The 22,317-nt window shown below is 37.0% G+C and overlaps 1 protein-coding gene across 1 annotated transcript in view; it reads right to left on the reverse strand.

The window, feature by feature from the left end:
• The window catches only part of PITPNM3 (PITPNM family member 3), a 753,676-nt gene that overhangs the window by 286,204 nt on the left and 445,155 nt on the right, over positions 1 to 22,317 (reverse strand). The window contains 1 exon segment of the mRNA XM_053705246.1: positions 9,353 to 9,537. Within this exon segment, the coding sequence (XP_053561221.1) occupies positions 9,353 to 9,537 (185 nt within the window).

A 22,317-nucleotide genomic window follows, 5' to 3' on the forward strand; every position in this document is an offset into this window, starting at 1 on the left:
AGTGTAATCGAGGTGTATAAGCTTGTCAAGTCCAAGCTGAAAAGAATACCCTTGTTGTTGTCTAATATCACATTACGGACTTTATTTACAAAATCCCCAGTATCTATAATATCGGAAGTGGAGCAAACAAATGGCCTAAGTATTTTATCAACATATATGGATGCTTGAGAGAGTATAGAACCTACTCCCGCCACTATAGGGCGGCCAGGAGGCTTTTCCATGTTCTTATGGACTTTGGGGAGTGTATATAGGACAGGTATAGTGTCTTCTGTTTCTAAAATAAATTTGGCTGTCTTGCTATCTATTAATCCAATTGTTTGAGCTCCAACCACACATGTTTCCAGCTCCTTTTTTATTTTAAACATTGGATTAAATGTTAGCAATTGATATATGTTTTTATCAGCCAATTGTCCCACAATCTCTAGAATGTAATACTCCTTTTCCAAAATGACAAGGGCACCCCCCTTGTCAGTCTCCTTAAAAATAAGTTTACTATTTTCCTTAAGGCTCTTCAAATTACCCCTATCTACCTTATTGGAGTTATTCACTTTATGTACATGTTTGAAACAATTTTTTCAACCCTTTTACATAAATTATCAATATTGTGTTCCACTAGCAGGAAGATGTGCACTTTCAAAGTGCAATACATTATTGCAATCCATTTGTTTCTTGTAAAGATCAACAGCTAATGTACCATCTTTTTTGTACACTGACGTATCTAAGAAATCGATTCTCTCTTGACTCACATTTAGCTTGAACTTAATATGCTGTGTGGCACAATTTGGATCTCTAACAAAATGCTCCAGGGTCCCAATGTCACCCAACCATATGCCGGAAATATAATCTATATAGCACCACCATGTGGCGCCATATAGATGAAACAACTGATGACTGTAAACAAAATATTCTTCAAATGTATTCATAAAAATATTGGCATCGGTTGGAGCCACATTGGAACCCATAGCCGTGCCTTGTAATTGCAAATAGAAAGAATCCTGGAATAGAAAAAAATTGCATCTAAGAACAATACATAAGACGTCCAAAATAAATGTTCTCTGTCTCTCACTTATATCAAGATACTTGAACTAAACACCTATTGACAGCACCCATACCTGCTTTGTGTGTAATCGAGGTGTATAAGCTTGTCACGTCCAAGCTGAAAAGAATACCCTTGTTGTTGTCTAATGTCACATTCTGGACTTTATTTACAAAGTCCCCAGTATCTCTAATATAGGAAGTGGAGCAAACAAATGGCCTAAGTATTTTATCAACATATATGGATGCTTGAGAGAGTATAGAACCTACTCCCAAATAAAAAGAGAGAAGCGCTCAACCTGGAAACGAACAATAGCATAATAGCTTGTTCTATGGCTAGTTACCACCAAAGAAGCAGCCTCTTTTTGCTCAACATGTGCCTTTCACAGAGAAAAACTTTCCTGAAGCATATCAGTCTGATCCTGACTTCACAGTACAGTCCAACCCCCGATATACCAGGCAATTCTTTTCTGAACGAGAGAAACAGCAAAACCCCAGACGTACGTTTCGGCCTATTGTGGGCCTCGTCAGTGAGGTGCAGCCATATACCTCTAGGCACACTGAGCAACGGGTCCACGTCTGGATTCCCGCATCACACTTAGGGAGACTTCCCAAAATGTCATAATTTTCATAAATAAAAAGAGAGAAGCGCTCAACCTGGAAACGAACAATAGCATAATAGCTTGTACTATGGCTAGTTACCACCCAAGAAGCAGCCTCTTTTTGCTCAACATGTGCCTTTCACAGAGAAAAACTTTCCTGAAGCATATCAGTCTGATCCTGACTTCACAGTACAGTCCAGCCCCGAAATACCAGGCAATTCTTCTCTGAATGAGAGAAACAGCAAAACCCCAGACGTACGTTTCGGCCTATTGTGGGCCTCGTCAGTGAGGTGCAGCCATATCCCTCTAGGCACACTGAGCAATGGGTCCACGTCTGGATTCCCGCATCACACTTAGGGAGACTTCCCAAAATGTCATAATTTTCATAAATAAAAAGAGAGAAGCGCTCAACCTGGAAATGAACAATAGCATAATAGCTTGTTCTATGGCTAGTTACCACCCAAGAAGCAGCCTCTTTTTGCTCAACATGTGCCTTTCACAGAGAAAAACTTTCCTGAAGCATATCAGTCTGATCCTGACTTCACAGTACAGTACAGCCCCGAAATACCAGGCAATTCTTCTCTGAATGAGAGAAACAGCAAAACCCCAGACGTACATTTCAGCCTATTGTGGGCCTCGTCAGTGAGGTGCAGCCATATCCCTCTAGGCACACTGAGCAACGGGTCCACGTCTGGATTCCCGCATCACACTTAGGGAGACTTCCCAAAATGTCATAATTTTCATAAATAAAAAGAGAGAAGCGCTCAACCTGGAAAAGAACAATAGCATAATAGCTTGTTCTATGGCTAGTTACTACCCAAGAAGCAGCCTCTTTTTGCTCAACATGTGCCTTTCACAGAGAAAAACTTTCCTGAAGCATATCAGTCTGATCCTGACTTCACAGTACAGTCCAGCCCCGAAATACCAGGCAATTCTTCTCTGAACGAGAGAAACAGCAAAACCCCAGACGTACGTTTCGGCCTATTGTGGGCCTCGTCAGTGAGGTGCAGCCATATCCCTCTAGGCACACTGAGCAACGGGTCCACGTCTGGATTCCCGCATCACACTTAGGGAGACTTCCCAAAATGTCATATAGGGCGGCCAGAAGGCTTTTCCATGTCCTTATGGACTTTGGGGAGTGTATATAGGACAGGTATAGTGTCTTCTGTTTTTAAAATAAATTTCCAGATACTTTACAACAATATATAAATATATACTTTGCAACAATATATGGACTCGATCGATAAACAGGTCTTGGAATTGAGGAACGAAGTCCAAGAACGTAAAAAGAACAAGTGGAGCCGAGATGAGAATGATTACCTATCCAGAACTGTATACCGGCGATTAGATGATTGGACTGGAAGTGCACAGGGAACTACTTCCGGCACCAGACGCCCTGACATGCGGAACACCTACACTGGCTCATGGAGCCATACATCTGAATCAGGGTCGGGGGGGTGGTAGGAGACACAGGCAGAGGTGGACGGAACAGAAGTCGTCAGAGGGGCCAGAGGGGCAGAGGCCGCAGTACTTACCGGATAACAACCCGCTGCAAGTACAATCAGTAGTGCTTAATTTAAGTATTCATCCTCTAGCACCAGATGAGCAAAGAACTCTCTCTAAGGGACTCTCATTTTACCCTGTACAACAGAGACTTAAGACTTTTGAATTAAGGAGAGACTTACAGTGCTTCTATAGATCACTAAAATTAATTTTTTTTTTATGGGGTCAATACTGTAAATACTGATGTTGTTACCTATACTCCAAAGTCACATGATAGATTGAGGTTAAAAACACTGGGTTTGAATAATAAAATCAATTTCACGCCTCAACCCAGGTGAACCCAGGTGTCAGTACCTTTATCTAACTAGTGGAACACAATATTGATAATTTATGTAAAAGGCTTGAAAAAATTGTTTCAAACATGTACATAAAGTGAATAACTCCAATAAGGTAGATAGGGGTAATTTGAAGAGCCTTAAGGAAAATAGTAAACTTATTTTTAAGGAGACTGACAAGGGGGGTGCCCTTGTCATTTTGGAAAAGGAGTATTACATTCTAGAGATTGAGGGACAATTGGCTGCTAAAAACGTATATCAATTGCTAACATTTAATCCAATGTTTAAAATAAAAAAGGAGCTTGAAACATGTGTGGTTGGAGCTCAAAAAATTGGATTAATAGATAGCAATACAGCCAAATTTATTTTAGAAACAGAAGACACTATACCTGTCCTATATACACTCCCCAAAGTCAATAAGAACATGGAAAAGCCTTCTGGCCGCCCTATAGTGGAGGGAGTAGGTTCTAAACTCTCTCAAGCATCCATATATGTTGATAAAATACTTAGGCCATTTGTTTGCTCCACTTCCTATATTAGAGATACTGGGGACTTTGTAAATAAAGTCCATAATGTGATATTAGACAACAACAAGGGTATTCTTTTCAGCTTGGACTTGACAAGCTTATACACCTTGATTACACTTGAAGCAGGTATGGGTGCTGTCAATAGGTGTTTAGTTCAAGATCTTGATATAAGTGAGAGACAGAGAACATTTATTTTGGACCTCTTATGTATTGTTCTTAGATGCAATTCTTTTCTATTCCAGGATCATTTCTATTTGCAATTACATGGCACTGCTATGGGTTCCAATGTCGCTCCAACCTATGCCAATATTTTTATGAATACATTTGAAGAATATTTTGTTTACAGTCATCAGTTGTTTCATCTATATGGCGCCACATGGTGGTGCTATATAGATTATATTTTCGGCAAATGGTTGGGCGACATTGGGACCCTGGAGCGTTTTGTTAGAGATCTAAATTGTGCCACACAGCATATTAAGTTCAAGCTAAATGTGAGTGAAGAGAGAATTGATTTCTTAGATACGTCAGTGTACAAAAAAGATGGTGCATTAGCTGTTGATCTTTACAAGAAACAATTGGATTGCAATAATTTATTGCACTTTGAAAGTGCACATCCTCCTGCTCTTGTGAGGAGTTTACCCAGAAGCCAACTCATGCATGTGAGACGGATTGTCTCTGATGAGAATTTGATCAACGATAGGCTTGTAGAAATGGGTACACTCTTCAAATAGAGGGGATATCCAGTGGAGGATATTGATCAGGGAATAGAAGATTTTTTTAAAATCACTCAGGCCACCCTACTTAAAGATAAACAGAGGATGAAAGATACCCCTAGAATGATTTTGGTTAATGAATATTCCCCCTTGAGTAGTCAGATACAAAAAGTTCTGTGAAAACATTGGCATGTTTTACAGATTTCAAACCCAGATGTTAAAGAATTAATAAGTCCCCCTATGACTGCATTTAGAAGAGGTAAAAATCTTAAAGACACATTAGTGAGGGCAGATGTTGGTTCAAAAAAGGACAGCCAAAGATACATTGGTGATAAAAATTAGGGATGTTTTCCCTGTCTTGGATGTCAAAATTGCAACAGCATCATAAAAGGCCCCATTTGCACACATCCTTGGACAGGCAAAAAATACAAACTAAGAGATAATTTTAACTGCAATACAAACTACACAGTTTATTTGATTAAGTGCCCATGTGGGCTGGGGTATGTGGGCGAGATCACCCGCAAGGTGTGTGAACGCATCAATCAGCTTAAGAGCAATATCAGAACAGGTCATCTGAAGGCCCCTGTGTCCAATCAAGGCAGGACATCAAATAAATCAGTTAAGATTTCAGATACTGGAACATGTAAGAATGCCCAGAAGAGGGGGCAATAGAACTAAAATTCTGCTTAATAGGGAGTTATATTGGATACATGAACTAGGGACTATGATCCTAAATGGGATGAATAGGGAAATGGATTGGGGAGTATGCTTATAATGAATGGATAATTAATCTATTTAGATATAGAATGTGAATATGATGAATACAATATATTAATGTTTCCCCAAAAAAATTGGATCTAAATATTAACTTTGACTATGTTCATTTTTTCACAAACCTTTTCACAAAAACTTTAGGTTTCTCACTGAAATTATTTACAAACAACTTGTGCAATTATGGCACAATGGTTGTAAATGCTTCTCTGGGATCCCCTTTGTTCAGAAATAGCAGACATTTATGGCTGTGGCAATACGTTTTGGTAATTAGAAGGCGGCTAAATGCTGCTGTGCACCACACTTGTATTAGGCCCAGCAGTAAAGGGGTTAAATAGGGAGCTTGTAGGGTTATTTTTTGCTTTAGGGTAGTGTAGTAGACAACCCAAAGTATTGATCTAAGCCCATTTTGATATATTTCATGCCACTATTTCACTGCCAAATTCGATCAAATAAAAAAAATCGTTCACTTTTTCACTAACTTTGGGTTTCTCACTGAAATTATTTACAAACAGCTTGTGCAATTATGGCACAAATGGTTGTAATTGTTTCTCTGGGATCCCCTTTGTTCAGAAATAGCAGACATATATGGCTTTGGCATTACTTGTTGGATATTAGAAGGCCGCTAAATGCCGCTGTGCACCACTCTTGTATTATGCCCAGCAGTGACAGGGTTAATTAGGTAGCTTGTAGGGAGCTTCAAGGGTTAATTTTAGCTTTAGTGTAGAGATCAGCCTCCCACCTGACACATCCCACCCCCTGATCCCTCCCAAACATCTCTCCCCCACCCCACAATTGTCCCTGCTATCTTAAGTACTGGCAGAAAATCTGCCAATACTAAAATAAAAGGCTTTTTTTTTTTTTTTTTTAAATAAAATAATATATAAATATATATAAATATATATATATATATATATATATATATATATATATCTGTTCAGCTGTGATGGACACCCCCTTAGCCCCCAACCTCCCTGATCCCCCCCAAACAGCTTTCTATCCCTCCCCCCACTACCTATTTGCTGCCATCTTGGGTACTGTCAGCTATCTGCCAGTACCCAGATTGCCTCCCAAAAAAAAGTTTTTTTAATTTTTTTTTTATACAATTTACATTTTTCTGTAGTGTAGCTGCCCCCTCTCAATACACCCCTCCCTCTCCCCCTCCCAGATCCTTTGATCCTTATTTTTCCCCCTCCCTCCATCTCCCTCCTTCCCATTCAATTACATTGGTGGCCTCCCTGCAGCTGCTCCCACCCACCAACGATCGGCACCATCGCTACTGGTGCAGAGAGGGCCACAGAGTTGCTCTCACTGCATCGGTCTTGGAAAAAAGGTATTGCAGTGATGCCTCAATATTGAGGCATCACGGCAATACCTTGAAATCCTCTGGAAGCGATCAGGATCGCTTCCAGACGCTTTAAACCCCTAACAATGTACAGGGTACGTCGCTGGTCTTTATAGACCAGTTTGTGTGTGATGTACCCTGTACGACGTGTGTCGTTAAGGGGTTAAAAGAACGTTTTGTTTAAAAGGGTTATCCAAATAGACTGGTTGAAAATAGCTATATAAAAGTAAGGTCTGATGAGAGGAATTTAAAATCAGTACCAATCAAACCAAAGGGAAAAAAAAGTGATTGTAATGTAATGTTTATCACACAGTACAATGGTCATCATAGGGAAATTAAAAGGGCAATAAGTAAATATTGGGAGATCCTAAAGAAGGATCCTGTTTTGAATGATGTTATAGGTGAACAACCTAGAGTTGTATTTAAAAGAGCACCTACACTTAAAAATGATTTAGCCCCAAGTAAGGTAGTGAAACATGCCATCAAACCCTATGATAAGATGTTAAGATCAGAAAAATCAAAAGGTATAGAAGGTAGGAAAAAGAGGTCTTTTAGATGTGGTGTAAAGAATTGTAAAATGTGTAAATATATCACACATGGCAAAACTACATTTAAATCAAATACATCCAAATGTTCATATCTGATAATGAGTCACTTATGTGCCTCCACTTATGTTATTTATTTATTAACCTGCAAATGTGGGGCAAACTATGTAGGTCATACCACGAGACGTCTGAGTCATAGGTGGTCAGAACACTATAAAAATATTAAAAATAAGTTCCAATACCATAGTGTCTCTAGACATTGTCACATCAAATATGGGGGGGATCTTAATAGTGTTTGTATTACCCCCATAGAAATGGTTCCAAAATCCCATAGATATAATAGATTTATAAGGAAACCTTTTGGATTTATAAATTGAATACTCTACATCCACAGGGGTTAAATTTAAATATAGATCTAGCCGCTTTTTGAACAAGGATTTAAATAGTCACTTATAATATATTTTGTATTTCACAATTTACTAATTTTTTAATTATTAAATTCACCAACACATCAAGTACAATAAAATGTACTTGTAGATTATTATATTAACTAACATTCACAGCATCCCTCAGAACTAAATTGAGAGAGGGAATGGCGATGAACACTTTAGTTTATATTATTAACACTAATGTGCAATTGGATATAGTCCATATGCACGTAGTTAGAAAGATTTAGGTGTCCTTTACTCGTATATTTAGTATATTTATGGTATTTATGTTTTGAATTGGCACGTTAATTAATGATAACACTTGTCAGATTTAGGAAGATCTATGTAGTAGATTAAGGTCTAGATTTGGCATTTTAGACACATCTATTATTATTTTTTATATTATTGTAATGTCTTTGTTCAAAAAGCTACTCAAAAAGCTACTCATTTAATATAATAGTCCTGATGTAGACTGCTCATAAGAATACTATAATATCATGTATGTTGGGTCCGTTGTATTTCTCGTATGAGATTGAGTGTATATACTTATCTAAGTGAAGGTCCAAATATTTAGTTAATCTTTAATGTACAAACATTCTATGGTAAATTTGAGGGATTTTATTTGAAGGAGTTAATAAATGTGTTTTTTGAACATATGTGGTTCCGCCAATTTGATTATATATTACACATTTAGTGTTACGTCAATGTAATTGAAATATATCAACAGTAATATTGATACTTTGTATATATAGCATTGTTACAAGACAAGTCCCTATGTGTATCTCCTTTATTTACTAATAATATTTATTTAATATAATATTTACTAATAATATTTTCAATAGAATGAAGGATTACCTCTTTGGAAATTTTTGCATGCTTCTTACCTGTGTGATGTCACATAAGGAGGCGTGAATTTGTTAATGAGGTTTTAGTGTTTGGCTGTAGGCCTTTTAAATAGGTAGTGGTAATTTGTTAGTATACAATCTGAGGAAATGGGTTTGCACGCCGAGAAATGCGTCACTGTTTTTTTTTTTAACTGTTTTTAATAAAATTATTATATTCTTACTACCGCTATCGTTGATGGTCTTTGGAAAGCAGTCTGATCCATACACTTGTCCTCTTCCCAATAGGTTTTTGCTGACAAGCATTGCAAGCGGTTGTTGGATACGGAGCTTTATACCAAGACAAGGAGGAAACTGAACCAACTCCCTTCACCTTCTAGAGATACCGGGGGAGACACAGAGTGTATATATAATACATGTACTACTGATTGCATCTTACCTGGTGATACTGCACTTAGAGCCTCTGTATTTCTTCTTTTCTTCAGGAAACCATCTGATTCAGACGAGTCTTTCCAGAGAGCCACAGGGTCTTCTTATTTGAGCACAAAGAGACTCTATATTTCTTCCTTTCTTCAGGAAACCATCTGATAAAGTGAACTCGGTAAAGAATACACAAACATTTTATTTTTAAGATAGAATGTTAATTTTGCCAAAAAATAATAATCAGAGATTGGTTGAAGGAGTATACTTAACTGATTTCACTTACCTAGACAAGAATGCATGGTGCTGTGTTATTGTATCACAGTCATACGTTGAAGAGTCACTCTGTTTACGGGGAAAAAATTGTCTTGGTTCTCCATTGTCCAAGACTCCTGAGATATCAATGTTACTTTTACTAAGGCGTTTGGTACCTCGAAGGCCAGTGCTTTCATCAGACAGAATAGGGCTATCCTAGTATTTAAGTAAAATGAATCAGATATTAGATAGCATATGAAATACATATATATTTGAATATACTGTTAGGTAAAAATGTATAACCCTCTGAATTCAATTCGCTAAGGATGGAGAGGAAGGAAATTGAGACAACCTCAAATATTTTTTTTAAAAAACTATATTTTTTTAAAGGTAAATAATATGTAGTCCAAAACAGGATTTAACATTATGATGACCAAAGTAATACAATATTATATTACATCCCATTCCATACACAGAAATATTCTCAGTATATTTGTTTAGTTCAAAATTTCACACATGCTCTATATGAGAACAATATAAATATAATACCCATACCTTACATATTTTATTTTTTTATGAACTGATATTATAATGAAACCTCTGAATAATGTTTTTCTTCCTGTTAGTGTGATATATTGTATTATGACAACATAAACATAAGTAAACACACTTATTATAGAGGTTCAAATTTTTATCCTCGGCACACCAAACTATCTCAGTCTCAATCAACTAATAATGTGAAGAATCTCAAAAATAAAATATGCTTTGTATTTTCACCAGTTGTTTCTATTTCTGATAAACTTATGGTCTTTATAAAAGAAACCTTCGAGAGTTCGGAATGCCTCTAGGAAGTGACACATTAAATTCAGTGGACACAAGCCGCTAGGGGATTATTTGCCCAGAAAGTTAACTGGGCTTAACTAATTCTATTGATACATTATGAATAAAAGTGATGTAATAGTTAATAATAATAATGGTAAAAATAGTAAAAAATAGAGGGGGTGGAGGGTTATGTAAAATAAATTCAATGTAGACAAGACTCTATCTTTTCTTTTTTGACATTAAATGAACTTATAAATAGACATATGTATTACAAAAGAAGGACATGTATAGCACAAAACAATGAATTATGCAGGTGATAAACAACTAGGTTGAAAGTATACTAGCGTAAGAATTACAGAAATCACTCACAAACCTTAAGATATTGTTTAACCCAGTACCTTTACAATCATAAAAGAGAATGGTTTCAAGGTGCTAATGGATGGTAGTTATGACTGACGTATTGAGTCCTGGTGTTGTTTTAAGTAGTCCTGTGTTTGTTAAGGCCAATTAACAGTTCTAAAGCTTTAACAGGAGTGCATCTAGCTTATAAATTACTCTTATAAGCATATTTATATCAGAGAGATCTAAGCAGATCAGTGAAAGGTTAATGGGTGGGAGTTACCAGTGATCTCAGGAAGGCTCATAACAGTCCCTATTTATTATGAAAGGCGGACCGTGTTAAACATTAGAAGACCCATAAGATACCGAACAGCAAGGCACCATTAGTAATAAGATAGTGAATTCTTAGACCACTGTAATGTGACAAGTTAAACACCTCTGAATAAACACATGTAAGGTAAATCAAATATTATAAATGAGAATAACTGTAACTGAATCAGACACTATGTCAGATAATTCAAGTGTATTATCAGATTGAGGAGTGAATGTTATAGACCCTTGCATTGATTGAAATGTGTACACTTTAAGAAATGGTGTGTGGGATAAGTGTTAAAGCTGAGCCAGCTCAGGACCCTATATAGCATGATTCACTGATTCTTCATATGTGTCCAAGTATCATTTCTCCTTGGTAAGGGAATTAGTAACCCTAAAAGCATATTAGAGATCTGTCTTATGTGTTATTGTGCAGAGAACAATAGTTATCCCTGTCCATACTGCCCCGGCTGCAGACAGTTGGACAGACACTCCATATGTTGTATATATTTAGAGAGACACCAGGTAGGTGAGTGGAGTAGTCTCATGAGGAAAGAACCTACAATACCCTACCAGGATATATATATAATGGCTGAAGAGGGTAATAAATACACAAAATTATAAAGCTATCTTGGACATAAGTGACATCTGAAAATAGTAATTTACAAATGGAGGCTAACCACTGTGTCCCATATATATAAGTAAAGAAATACAGAGTTTATACAATAATTATTAGGGGCAGAGCAGTGAGTTATAATAGGTAAAGCAGATTACTTGACAAAAAGAAAAGGAGAAAAAAAATGGCCAATATCAACCAGCGTATCTATGGTAACTAAAGATCAGCAAGGACTCTGATATCTCAAAAGACAAAGTAAGAACTAAATGTAAATATATAACATTGCAATCGTCAATTGCTAAGAGTCTTCATGTATGTCAGATACACAATAGCGTATAAGTCTTCCAAACAGTGTCTGGGCTCCTAAATAGAAAGGTTACTGTCCTAGCCTACTCCAGATTTCAGGGCATGTGTGTAGTATGGGCCGTGTGCAATTTTACAGCACCAGAGGAGATCTATCAATAGGTAAATGGGGACCCACAATGTTAGAAAACTGGCTACTACCTTCACTATGAAGGCATGGTTGTTTGTCATTAGCTCCAATAAAGATTCAATTACAGTGCCTTAGAGTCCATCTCCTGGATCTCAGATGATTTCTTTACCAATATACTCAGGTGTTTTGCAATGGCAATAAGCTGAGTCTCTGTGTGGAACGCAGCGGATGTTAATTAGCACACGTAGGTTAGGTCTATTCTCCTTCCGAATCGGTGTCAAAAGCTCAGATACGTCCTGCCTTTTAGATATCTCTGGACCCGCAGCAGTCAATGAAGTGGTAGATGGAGCTGTGTCCCCCTGTTGCAGGTCTTCTACTGGAATCTTTAAGGTAGGTATACAACCTCGTGTAGATGATATGTCAGAGGAGTGCTGTTTGTTATCTGAAAACGCTGGAGAGGATATAACTGAAATCTCATGTCTGAGATCTTGAAAGTGGGGTGTGGGTAAAAGTTGGATCTTGCCGGATCCATTCCTAATTTAGACAAATACACACAAATTTAATTGTTTTCCATACAAACACATCCAGACACTTTTGGATCTAACAACATTTTACTGCAAAACATTTGGGTCCTTTCAGAACCAGCACTTTTTTACAGAAAAAAAGCCGGCTCCTCCTGGATCCATGCCTAATTTAGACAAATACACACAATTTTAAGTGTTTTCCACACAAACACATCCAGACACTTCTGTATCCAACAACATTTTACAGCAAAACATTTGGGTCTTACAGAACCAGCACTTTTTACAGAAAAACAGCCGGATCCTGCCGGATCCATGCCTAATTTAGACAAATACACACACATTTAAGTGTTTTCCACACAAACACATCCAGACACTTCTGTATCCAACAACATTTTACTGCAAAACATTTGGGTCCTTTCAGAACCAGCACTTTTTACAGAAAAACAGCTGGATCCTGCCGAATCCATGCCTAATTTAGACAAATACACACAAATTTAAGTGTTTTCCACACAAACATATCCAGACACTTCTGTATCCAACAACATTTTACTGCAAAACAATTGGGTCCTTTCAGAACCAGCACTTTTTTTTTACAGAAAAACAGCCGGATCATGCCGGATCCATGCCTAATTTAGACAAATACACACAAATTTAAGTGTTTTCCACACAAACACATCCAGACACTTCTGTATCCAACAACATTTTACTGCAAAACATTTGGGTCCTTTCAGAACCAGCACTCTTTTGCAGAAAAACAGCCGGATCCTGCCAGATTCATGCCTAATTTAGACAAATACACACAAATTTAAGTGTTTTCCACACAAACACATCCAGACACTTCTGGATCCAACAACATTTTACTGCAAAACATGTGGGTCCTTTCAGAACCAGCACTTTTTTACAGAAAAACAGCCGGATCCTACCGGATCCATGCCTAATTTAGACAAATATACACAAATTTAATTGTTTTCCACACAAACACATCCAGACACTTCTGTATCCAACAACATTTTACTGCAAAACATTTGGGTCCGTTCAGAACCAGCACTTTTTTACAGTAAAACAGCCGGATCCATGCCTAAATAGGTACACACAAATTTAATTGTTTTCCACACAAACACATCCAGACACTTCTGGATCCATAAATATTTTACACAAAAACGTTTGGGTCCTTTCAGAACCAACACTTCTTTTCAGAAAAACAGACAGCTCCTGCTGGATCCATGCCTAATTTAGACAGATATACACAAATGTAATTGTTTTCCACACAAACATATCCAGACACTTCTGTATCCTTCAATATTTTACATTAAAACATCTTTGTCCTTTTAGAACCAACACTTTTTTCTGCTTCAAAACAGCCGGATTCTGCCAGATTCATGTCTAATTTAGACAGATATCCTCAAATTTAAATATTTTCTATATAAACACTTCCAGACACTTCTGGATCCAATAATATTTTGCACAAAAACATCTGCATCCTTTCAGAACCAACACTTTTTTACAGAAAAAAACACTGTATCCTGCCGGATCCATGCACTTCTGGATCCAACAACATTTTACTGCAAAACATTTGGGTCCTTTAAGAACCAGCACTTTTTTACAGAATAACAGCCGGATCCTGCTGGATCCATGCCTAATTTAGCAGGTATACACAAATGTAAGTGTTTTCCACACAAATACATCCAGAAGCTTGTGGATCAAGCAATATTTTACAAACAAACATCTGGTCCTTTTAAGAACCAACACTTTTTTACACAAAAACAGCCAGATCCTGCCGGATCCATGTCTAATTTAGACAGATTTACACAAATGTAAGTGTTTTCCACACAAATACCTCCAGATACTTCTGATCCATCACTATTTTACACAAAACCATCTGGGTCCTTTCAGAACAAACATTTTTTTTACACAAAAATAAAAAAATAATCTGATCCTACCATATCCATGTCTTATTTAGCCAGATACAAAATTAAAAAAAAAGAATAGCAGCACTCCAAAAATGATAATTACTAGTCCTTTATTGTAGCCAAAAGCACAAGTGAAGCAGCAACGTTTTGGACTACATGTCCTTCATCATGCATGATGAAGGACATGTAGTCCGAAACGTTGCTGCTTCACTTGTGCTTTTGGCTACAATAAAGGACTAGTAATTATCATTTTTGGAGTGCTGCTATTCTTTTTTTTTAATTTTGAATATGGATACAGGGTTGTGTAGTGCCCTGTTATAGATTGCACCTAATATCTATACAGTGTTTGCTGGACTTTTTCATTATTTTATTTAGCCAGATATACACAAATTACATTTTTGTCCACACAAACACATCCATCTAGGTCCTTTCAGAACCAACAGTTTTTTACAGAAAAACAGCAAAACTGTTGGTTCTAAAAGGACAGAAATGTTTTTGAGTAAAATGTTGTTGGATACAGAAGTGTCTGAATGTGTTTGTGTGGAAAACACTTAAATTTGTGTATATTTCTCTAAATAAGGCATGGATCTGGCTGTTTTTCTGGGAAAAAGCGTTGGTTATGAAAGGACCCAAATGTTTTTGAGTAAAATGTTGTTGGGTCCAGAAGTGTCTGGATGTGTTTGCATGGAAAACACTTAAATTTGTGTGTATCTGTCAAAATTAGGCACTGACAGCTTTATTAGTATACAATAATTTCCTGATCTCAATATTATTATAGACTGATATAAATTCTTTAACTATGGATTAATACATCCTAGGTTTTAAGATTTAATCGCGTATAATACCACTTAAATACTTATATCCATTACGGTTGAATACATAACCAGACAACTACCCTGTGTTTATGTTTGTATGTGGACATATATATATATATTTTTTAATTTCCTAATAAAGGTTATATTTTAACCATTTTCTAGATACCTCTACCCTATGGTTCTTCCTGCCCAATTCTAATTTCAAGCCACCCACTTTTAGGAAATTGAGTGCTATACAGGTGTACAATTCATCAATCCTTGGATTGATATCTTTCCTCTATCAGACATTAAATTTGTGTGTATCTGTCGAAATTAGGCATGGATCCGGCAGGATCCGGCTGTTTTTCTGTAAAAAAGTGCTGGTTCTGAAAGGACCTAAATGTTTTTAAGTAAAATGTTGTTGGATCCAGAAGTGTCTGGATGTGTTTGTATGGAAAACACTTAAGTTTGTGTGTATTTGTCTAAATTAGGCATGGATCCGGCAGGAACTGGCTGTTTTTCTGTAAAAAAAAGTGCTGGTTCTGAATGGACCCAAATGTTTTTGAGTAAAATATTGTTGCATACAGAAGTGTCTGGATATCTTTGTGTGGAAAACAATTACATTTGTGTGTATTTGTCTAAATCAGGCATGGATCCGGCAGGATCCGGCTGTTTTTCTGAAAAAAAAGTGATGGTTCTGAAAGGACCCAAATATTTTTGAGTAAAATGTTGTTGGATACAGAAGTGTCTGGATGTGTTTGTATGGAAAACACTTCAATTTGTGTGTATTTGTCTAAATTAGGCATGGATCCGTTAGGATCCGGCAAGATCCGGCTTTTACCCACACCCTTGAAAGTGCACCTCCATGTTTGTTAGTATGTCTGCTAGTGCATTTCTGACCACCTCCAACATAGCCTTGGGGGAGACTTGTCTGAGTTTGATGCTGAGGAACAGGAGCTGGTTATAGTGGTAGAGGGGATCTGCAGCCCTGATCTCTCGGTCAATAGAGTATGGAAGTACTTGTTTGCGCCCTTTTAAGGTGTAGCTGTATGGGGCTCTTGTATTCGGCTCAAGGGAGGAAACACATGGCGCCTATTTGCACTGCTTAAATAATCATTTTGTACTTGTTTATGAAGTACTCCAGCGTATTGTTCCGCCTCAGTAAGGGAGAGTAGTAGGATGGTGAGAGCAGGTCAATTCTTCCCAAGATCAGGGCCGCATCATGAAGGGTGTTGCATTGGAGCCCCCCGCTTAACACAATTGTTCAAATTTGGTATCCCTGAGACCACAAGCCTATATTAAACCTATAAATGTCTGATAATTTTTCACAATTTATAACCTGCTATAAAATAATAAAAAAAATGAAACTAGGCAATTTCTTTTGTAATTTTTCATTTTATAATCAGCTACCATAGATAAGTACACTCTTGGTCCATGTCAGGCATAGATGAAATGTGTAAGCAAATGAGCTTTCCATACAGGTCTGCTAAGTCAAAGCTCAAGAACTATGCATGAGTCGCATCTAATAGAATATGAGAATTGTACATAAAAAAAAAAGAACAGCCATATTTAATGTTAAGCCAGATAAATCTAAATATTATATTTATTTAATAAGCCAATTTACTTACATTCGCTACATTTGCAGTAATCTAAATGACTTTACAGTGCTTTTGGCTATCAGTCACATTTATTCTTCTATTAAAAAATTACAAGCTTTTAGCATATTTTTTCCTGTTTTCAAGTTTGATGATGTGGAGGAAAGTATGAAAGTTTTTACTAAAAACTTTATTTTGCTGAGAAATTAGTTTAGTTCTAGAATATTTTTTTTTTCTAGAGTACAATTTAAACTCACACATTAAATATTAAAATAAAAATATATTACTGATATCACAGGCCATAGGTGACAGAAATGGTATCATGACTGACATTTACAGCCTTGGCAAGTAAATGTCTTTCCCTGGGTCTAAATGACTGATTACACAGAATTTACCGGTTAAAATAATCCTATTTTGCTCAAATATATTTCAAAGCCATCATTGACAAGTACAACATGAAGGTCAAGCTGTCTTGACACCTTTGAAATGTTGAGTTAGAAAGTGCAGCCTTAATATTGATGTTCCATAATGGATTTTGTGTTTATATTGTGCCCTTATCTTCTTAAAGGCAGGTTAGTTTCCTAAAGTATTGTCTACAAGGCTGCATTGCCTAGTTCTACTACAATGATTCATATATGTTATCCACCTGTAACACTGAACAGACCCAATTTTATATATGTAATATAACCAGTATGTATATACTGGTAAACACATAAGCAAAGATCAGTTTTTGAAGGTTATAGAAGAAGTTAAAGGGACAGTCTACCATAGAATTGTTATTGTTTTAAAAGATAGATAATCCCTTTATTACCCATTCCCCAGTTTTGCATAACCAACACAGTTATATTAATATACTTTTTACCTCTGTAATTACTTTGTATCTAGGAACCTTCTTCCAGCCCCCTGATCACATGACTGTGACTGTTTATTATCTATTGTTTTAAATTTAGCATTGTTTTGTGCATAAGCCCCTGTGCCTGAACACAGTGTTATCTATATGGCCCATGTGTACTTTCTGTCTCTTTGTGTTGAAAAGAGATTTAAAAAGCATGTGATAAGAAGCAGCCCTCAAAGGCTTAGCACTTAGCATTTGAGCCTACCTAGGTTTAGTTTAAACTAAGAATACCAAGAGAAAAAAGCAAATTTGATGATAAAAGTAAATTGGAAAGTTGATTAAAATTGAAAGTCCTATCTGAATAATGAAAGTTTAATTTATACTAGACTGTCCCTTTAAACAAAAAAAAAGCATGCTTAGGAAGTTAGGAAAGGCCAATGAGTAACTGTGAAACAAACACATACAGAAGATACTAAGGACCTACACAGCCACTTTAAGGCTACATGTCAAAAACAATTTGTTCTCACTAGACACAGAGAACACATTTCACCTGAAACATTGGGGAAACAATTTCTAGTAAATCATCTGAATCACAACAAAAGAACACTAGACGTGCGATCAAGAATGAGTAGATAAGCCTGAAGAAACAGCGACATGTGTCTGAGAAACACGTTGCTTGTATCATTGTGTTAACAGATATTTATTGAAACAACCTGCTAATTACTGCTAGACTGTTGCTAATGGTGTGAAGATTAACCATGGTTGGTAGGACTGCATGAGCGGCGATCATGAGAGGCACCAGCCAGAAAAGTAGCAGTTATGCCAGAGGTCCAGTGGAGCTAGGTGTCTGAGAAAACCTAGTCTGCATTTTTAGCACTTGGAGGTTCTCTAGGTTAGTGAGGTTTTATTCTTCTATATTTCTAAACACTTTACTTGTTCTGAGGATATGATACTATTTGTTGCCCTCAAGATTATAGTTTCTTTCAGAACAAGTAGACCTACTAACATTGTCACTGTTTGTCACATAAGAGTAGTTGACTTGTGTTGTAATCAGATGAGAACTATACTACAATATTGCAGTCAATCTTCAGCCAACAGAGTCTTGCCAATAAAACATATCAAATCTGTCAAGGTAAACGGCATCATAATTTATATAATGTACATGAAAGAGCAACATTTACATGTCATGGTTTTTTGCCTTAAAAAGTAAAAGCTATTTAAATTGAAGTTGAAACCAATACTAAAGTTTAGGTTTTTTACTTCCTACTAATCTTTACTGGTTGAGAAGGATAAATGCCATTACTAGTGGCAAGACCACAAAACTGGTTATAATATTGTAATGTAATAAGATATTAAACTGGTTAAATATAAAGGACAGAGGATCATCAAAAATTGTAGGAAACAATGTATCATTTTTAAAATACAAAGAAACTAATATTCATATATAGTGATGTCGCGAACATAAAAATTTGGGTTCGCGAACGCGAACTTCCGCAAAAGTTCGCAAACGGGCAAACCGGCCAAACCGCCATAGACTTCAATAGGCAGGCGAATTTTAAAACCCACAGGCACTCTTTCTGGCCACAATAGTGATGGAAAGTTGTTTCAAGGGGACTAACACCTGGACTGTGGCGTGCCAGAGGGGGATCCATGGCAAAACTCCCATGGAAAATTACATAGTTGATGCAGAGTCTGGTTTTAATCCATAAAGGGCATAAATCACCTAACATTATAAAATATGAGGAAAAAATGAAAAAAAAAAAACACACTATTTCTAACTTTGACCCCCAAAATCTGTTACACATCTACAACCACCAAAAAACACCCATGCTAAATAGTTTCTACATTTTGTCCTGAGTTTAGAAATACCCAATGTTTACATGTTATTTGCTTTTTTGCAAGTTATAGGGAAATAAATACAAGAAGCACTTTGCTATTTCAAAACCACTTTTTTTTCAAAATGAGCGCTAGTTAAATTGGAACCCTGATATCTGTCAGGAATACCTGAATATCCCTTGAGATGTATATATATATATTTTTTTAGAAGACATCCCAAAGTATTGATCTAGGCCACCATTTCACCGCCAAATTCGATCAAATAAAAAAAAATTGTTCACTTTTTCACAAACTTTAGGCTTCTCACAGAAATTATTTACAAACAACTTATGCAATTATGGCATAAATGGTTGTAAATGCTCCTCTGGGATCCCCTTTGTTCAGAAATAGCAGACATATGGCTTTGGCATTGCTTTTTGGTAATTATAAGGCTGCTAAATGCCACTGCGCACCACACGTGTTTTATGTCCAGCAGTGAAGGGGTTAATTAGGGAGCATGTAGGGAGCTTGTAGAGTTAATTTTAGCTTAAGTGTAGTGTAGTAGACAACCCAAAGTATTGATCTAGGCCCATTTTGGTATATTTAATGCCACAATTTCACTGCCAAATGCGATCAAATAAAAAAAATTGTTCACTTTTTCACAAACTTTAGGTTTCTCACAGAAATTATTTACAAACAACTTATGCAATTATGGCATAAATAGTTGTAAATGCTTCTCTGGGATCCCCTTTGTTCAGAAATAGCAGACTTACATGGCTTTGGCGTTGCTTTTTGGTAATTAGAAGGCTGCTAAATGCCACTGCGCACCACACGTGTTTTATGCCCAGCAGTGAAGGGGTTAATTAGGTTGTTTGTAGGGAGCTTGCAGGGTTAATTTTAGCTTTAGTGTAGAGATCAGCCTCTCACCTGACACATCAGACCCCCTGATCCCTCCCAAACAGCTCCCTTCCCTCCCCCACCCCACAATTGTCCCTGCCATCTTAAGTACTGGCAGAAAGTCTGCCAGTACTAAAATAAAAGGTTTTTAATTTTTTTTAGCATATTTACATATGCTGTAGTGTAGCATTCCCGCTTAGCCCCCAACCTCCTTGATCCCCCCCAAAACAGCTCTCTAACCCTCCCCATCTGCCTTATTGGCGGCCATCTTGGGTACTGGCAGCTGTCTGCTATTATTTCACAGTCAAAAAAGTGTTTTGTTTTTTTTAAATGTACACTACTGTTACATCAGATATGAGTGGTGGCACTGGGCAAGTGGGCACAGTATACGCTGTGAGCCTGACACACACGCTGGCAGGCAGGCAACTGCAATTAGATTACACAGGGAAAAAAAAGCAGACTGATGTTCTAGCCCTAAAAAGGGCTTTTTGGGGTGCTGTCCTTACAACAGAGATCAGATGAGTCCTTCAGGACTGTAGTGGACACTGAATACACTAGCCTAGCTATCGATTTCCCTATTAAATCAGCAGCAGCTACACTGTCCCTCCTCTCACTAAGAATGCAGCTTCCGAATGAATCTAAAATGGATGCTGTCCAGGAGGTGGGAGGGTCTGGGAGGGAGGGTCTGCTGCTGATTGGCTGGAATGTGCCTGCTGACTGTGAGGTACAGGGTCAAAGTTTACTCAATGATGACGAATAGGGGACGGACCGAACATCGCATATGTTCGCCCGCCAAGGCGAACGCGAACATGCGGCGAACTATTCGCGACATCACTATTCATATATAATAATATGTTGGGGATTGAACAAAATGTGTGTGTATATATATATATATATATATATATATATATATATATATATATATATATTAATATTATTATTATTTTTTTTATGATTCAGATGGAGCATGGGATTTTAAGCTAATTTCCAATTTACTTCTATTATCTAATTTTTCTCTTGGTACCCTTTGTTGAAAAAGATACCTAGGTAGGCTCAGGAGCTGCTGATTGGTGGGTGCACATCATATATGCCTCATGTTATTGGCTCACCCAGTGCATTCAACAAGCTGCCAGTAGTGCATTGCTGCTTCTTCAACAAAGGATATCAAGAGGAAAAAGCTAATTACAAGTAAATTGGAAAGTTGTATGCTCTATCTGAATCATGAAAGAAAAAATTTGGGTTTCATGTCCCTTTAATATTTGTTAGAGTTTTATAATACCACAATTCAGTCTTATGGTTGGATGAGATTGCAGTGATTCAATTAAATACAGTGCTTTTTTTTTAATTTATTTTTTGTGTGTTATAGGAAAGTTGTGCTTGCTTTTTTTTAAATTTACTTTATTTTTGCATGCAGAAAGGACTGGCCAATTTTAGTCTCAGCAGTTTGAAAACTGTAATGATTATAATCAGGTAAGAAACATAACACTACTTTATACTAGTCAGGGGTTAAAAGTCAATAATACAGAAGTTTGCTAATCCACTCAATGTTTAAAATAGGAAAAAGTCAAATTTGAAACTTCAAGCCATGGTCACGAAATTTTTAAATTAAATAATGTACGAATTTGGTATTGGTAATTTAAAATGATAATGTATTTTTTACCTCTCTGTTAGACAGTTTACGAAACTGAACATAATATGTAGGTTTAGATACCTAGGGTGTGATCCGATATATGACGTAGTTTTCGGCACAAGTGAGGGAACCCGCACCGTCCGTAATTTCACCTCGCACATCGGGGTATTACATATACTGGGCCGTTAGATGCTGAACTGGCGTAAGTAGGACAAACTGGTGATCTTCCGAAAAGTGCGCAAATACACATATTACTCGTCGCAAGTGACTTACGCCTGTATTTTGTCCACGTAAAGTCTCAATAAAGAGTAGTTTTATGCAAATTAGGCTAACACTCGTAAAAATCCACCGCGACTCCATCTAAAAATGCGCCACGTAATTACGCTATTCAAAAGGAGGGGAGGAGGGAGAGGATAGGGAGGAACCCTCACGAGGGACATCGCAGGGAGCAAGCCAGGTGTCCACAGAGGATGA

The sequence above is a fragment of the Bombina bombina genome, chromosome 3, assembly GCF_027579735.1.
Source record: "Bombina bombina isolate aBomBom1 chromosome 3, aBomBom1.pri, whole genome shotgun sequence".
Taxonomy (NCBI): Eukaryota; Metazoa; Chordata; class Amphibia; order Anura; family Bombinatoridae; genus Bombina; species Bombina bombina.